The sequence below is a fragment of the Tupaia chinensis genome, unplaced genomic scaffold (assembly GCF_000334495.1).
Source record: "Tupaia chinensis unplaced genomic scaffold, TupChi_1.0 Scaffold138988_1, whole genome shotgun sequence".
NCBI lineage: Eukaryota > Metazoa > Chordata > Mammalia > Scandentia > Tupaiidae > Tupaia > Tupaia belangeri.
This window is the reverse complement of record NW_006198878.1, coordinates 541,186-545,306: the sequence shown is the minus strand read 5'-3', so window position 1 is coordinate 545,306 and position 4,121 is coordinate 541,186. Positions and strand designations below refer to the sequence as shown.

The 4,121-nt window shown below is 35.0% G+C and overlaps 1 protein-coding gene across 1 annotated transcript; it reads left to right on the top strand.

Annotated features, from left to right (window-relative positions):
• The first annotated feature begins 310 nt into the window (after positions 1 to 310).
• On the top strand, positions 311 to 1,130 carry LOC102491953 (isopentenyl-diphosphate Delta-isomerase 1-like). The gene is given in 2 exon segments (XM_014592960.2): positions 311 to 728; positions 731 to 1,130. Coding segments are annotated over 2 exon segments (675 nt in total). The 5' UTR covers positions 311 to 340; the 3' UTR covers positions 1,018 to 1,130.
• Positions 1,131 to 4,121: the final 2,991 nt, after the last annotated feature.

Sequence of the window (4,121 nt, the reverse complement as noted above, 5' to 3'; positions counted from 1 at the left end):
ATAACAAACCAGGAGATTGAATCAGTAATTAATAACCTTCCAACAAGAAAAATCCCTGGTCCTGATGGCTTCGCCACTGAATTCTACAAAACTTTCAAAGAACACCCATACTGCTCAAGTTATTTCTAAAGATGCAAAAAGGTGAATCTCTATCTAATTCATTCTATGAAGCCGTTATATACCTTTATCCTTAAAACAGATAAGGACAGGACAAGGAAGGAAAACTATAGACCAATATCTCTGATGAATATAAACGCAAAGATTCTCAACAAGATACTAGCAAATTGAGCCCTGCGTCACCGGCTTGAGCATCCTAGGACACATCAGACATTTTGTAAGGATGCCTGAAATAAATAATGACCACCTTGATGGGAAACAGGTTCAACTCCTGGCAGAGATGTGTATTCTTATTGATGAAAATGACAATAAAATTGGGGCTGAGACCAAGAAGAATTGTGATCTGAATGAAAACATTGAGAAAGGATTGTTGCATCAAGCTTTTAGTGTCTTCTTATTCAACAGTGAGAATAAGCTCCTGCTACAACAGAGATCAGATGCTAAAATTACCTTTCCAGGTTGTTTTACCAATACTTGCTGTAGTCATCCATTAAGTAACCCAGGCAAGCTTGAAGAGAACGATGCCATTGAAGTAAAACAAGCAGCACAGAGGCATTTACAATCTGAGTTAGGAATTCCCATGGAAGAGGTTCCACCAGAAGAAATTAATTATCTACACGAATGTACTACAAAGCTCAGTCTGATGGTATCTGGGGTGAACACAAAATTGACTACATCTTGTTTGTGAGGAAGAATGTAACTTTGAATCCAGATCCTGGTGAAATTAAAAGCTACTGTTCCATGTCAAAGGAAGAACTGCAGGAACTTCTGAAAAAAGCAGCCCTTGGTGAAGTTAAGCTAACTCCATGGTTTAAAATTATTGCAGATAATTTTCTGTTTAAATGGTGGGATAACTTAAATCATTTAAATCAGTTTGTTGACCATGAAAAAATTTTATAGAATGTGAAAGCATAGATGAGTGATTACTGAAAATATTCTCTACTTAGTAAATTTAGAATGGTTTTTGTTTTAAATTTGGTTCCTTTAGGAGAACTTTCATATGATACTTTATAATTGGAGCTTGTGTAGGAAAAAAAATTGATTTGTAATTTTGTATCACATACCACATATATATGTGCTACTCTTTGTAAAAGACATTTGTAAGAAATACTGTAAAGTGAGAGAGAAAAATAAAAATTGACCCTGTCCAAACCCCCAGTTATGACAAATTTGAACAAATAAATGAAGTTTTTCCAGTCTAAAATAAAAAAGATACTAGCAAATTGTATCCAACCACTTATAAAAAAGATTATACATCACAATCAGGTAGGCTTTATTCCAAGAATGCAAGGTTGGTTCAACATACGCAAAACCATAAATGGAATACACCATATTAACAGGAAGAAAGATAAAAACCATATGGTCATATCAATTGATGCAGAAAAAGCATTTAATAAGATACAACATCCCTTCATGATCAAGACTCAGCAAAATCGGCATAGAAGGCCCATTTCTTAACACAATAAAAGCCATCTATGAAAAACCCATAGTGAACATCATCCTCAATGGAGAAAAGCTGAAAGCTTTTCCATTAAAAACTGGTAAAGACAAGGATGTCCACTTTCTCCACTCCTTTTCAACATAGTACTGGAAATCCTTACCAAGGCAATCAGAAAAGAGAATAAAGTTAAAGGCATTCCAACAGGAAAAGAAGAGGTGAAACTCTCTCTATTTGCAAATGACATGATTATATACATGGACGACCCAATGTTATACATGAAAAAAATCCTGGAAGTAATACATGAATACAGTAAGTTTGCAGAATACAAAATCAACACACAGAAATCTATAGCATTTCTATACACAAACAACAGGCAGACTGAGATAGAACTGAAAAAATAATTCCATTTATCATAGCCAGAAAAGGTATAAGATACTTAGAAATAAATCTAACCAAAGAAGTTAAACTATGAGAAGCAAAGAAAAGAAATTGAAAATGACACAAAAAAAGTAGGAGGACATCCCACGTTCCTAGATTGGAACAATCAATATAACCAAATGGCAATTCTACCCAAGTTAAACTACATATCTACTGCAATCCCAATCAAATTACCAGACACAGTCTTCACAGATCTAGAAAAGACAATCATAAAATTTGTGTGGAATCACAACAGACTTCGTATTGCCAAAGCAATCCTATACAAGAAGAGTGGAGTGGGCAGCATGTCACTTCCAGACCCATAAATATACTACAAAGGTGTGATAATCAAAACAGCATGGTACTGGCACAGAAACAGACACATGGACCAATGGAACAGAAAAGAGTCCCCAGAAATAAATTACCAAACATACAGTCAACAGATTTTTGACAACAGGTATCAGTCAATCCAGTGGGAAAAGAAAATCTTCTTCAGTAAATGGTGCTGCAAAAACTAGATATTCAACTGCAGAAAGATGAAAGTGAACCCCTACTTCTCACCTTTGACAAAAATCAACTCAAAGTGAATCAAAGAACTAAACTTAAGACCTCAAAATGTAAAACTGCTCCTAGAAAACACAGCAGAAACTCTGGGAGATATTGGGGTAGGCAAAGACTTTCTAAATAAGACCCCCAAACCACAGTCAATAATCCCCCAAATAGACAAGTGGGATTACATCATAGTAAAAAGTTTTTGCATGGCAAAAGACACAGTAATTAATGTAAACTGACAGCCCTCAGAATGGGATAACGTTTTTGTAAACTATGCATCAGATAAGGGGCTGATAACCAGAATACACAAGGAACTCAAGCAGCTGTCCCCCAAAAAGATAATCAACCCTATTAAAAGATGGGAGAATGAGTTGAAAAAAACAGTCTCTAAGGGTGACATAGGATAGCCAAAATGCATATGAAAAGATGCTCAACATCCCTCATTGTAAGGGAAATGCAGATCAAAAACACAATGAGATACCACTTAACCCCAGTCAGAATGACTAAGATTTAAAAAAAAAAAAAAGATAAGTACTGGCAGAAGTGTGGTGAAAGGGCAATTCTCTTACACTGCTGGTGGGAATGTAAATTGGTCCAGTCACTGTGGAGAACAATTTGGAGATTCCTCAAAAATCTACAAATAGAAATACCGCATGATCCAACAATCCTACTCCTTGGTGTCTACCCAAATCATCAATGTTTATTGCAACATTATCCACAATTGCTATGACATGGAACCAACCCAAATGTCCACAAACAGATGGATGGATTGAAAAAGTGTGGCACATATACTCTGTGGAATACTACTCAGCCATAAAAAAAACAACAACAACAAACAACATCAACAAAAAAAACAAGACCCTGACTTTTGACAGTAAGTAGATGAATATGGAAGATTTACTGCTGAGTGAAGTAAACCAGGTGATCATGGAGAGAAATTGTATGTCTCCACCTAATATATACCTAGTGTCCACACTCTGTGACTGAAACTGAATGACTAAAGGATATAGAAACACAATAAATGGTTATGAATACCAGATATAGGGTGGGAAGAGAGTGGGTGAAGGAGTAGAGTGTGAGGAAGGACATTAAGGAGAAAAATAGAGAGGCATAGCATTAATGGGACAAAGAAATGGGATATTATCTGTTGAATATAACTTTATAATATTATCAACTGGACTGGGAAGAAATGCACACATGTTGGAACATTCACTTGCAAGCTAAATAATGTGATTGAATTTATAAAAGAACTTGAAATAAAATTTAAAAATAAAATTAATTAATAAAATAAAATAAATATATATATTTTTAAAAACTACTGGTTTAAAACACTGGAAAAAATCTGGGAGACATTGGAGTAGGCAAAGACTTATTAAATTAGACCCTCAAAGCACAGGTAATAATCCCAAAAATAAATAAGTAGGATTACCTCAGACTAAGAAGTTTCTACAGAACAACAGACACAGTAATTAGTGTTAATAGACAACCCTTAGAATGGGAGAGTATTTTTGACTGATAACCAGAATACATAGGGAACTCAAGCAGCTTACCTGGAAGAAAATGATTAACCCAATCAAAAGATGGGAAAATGAGT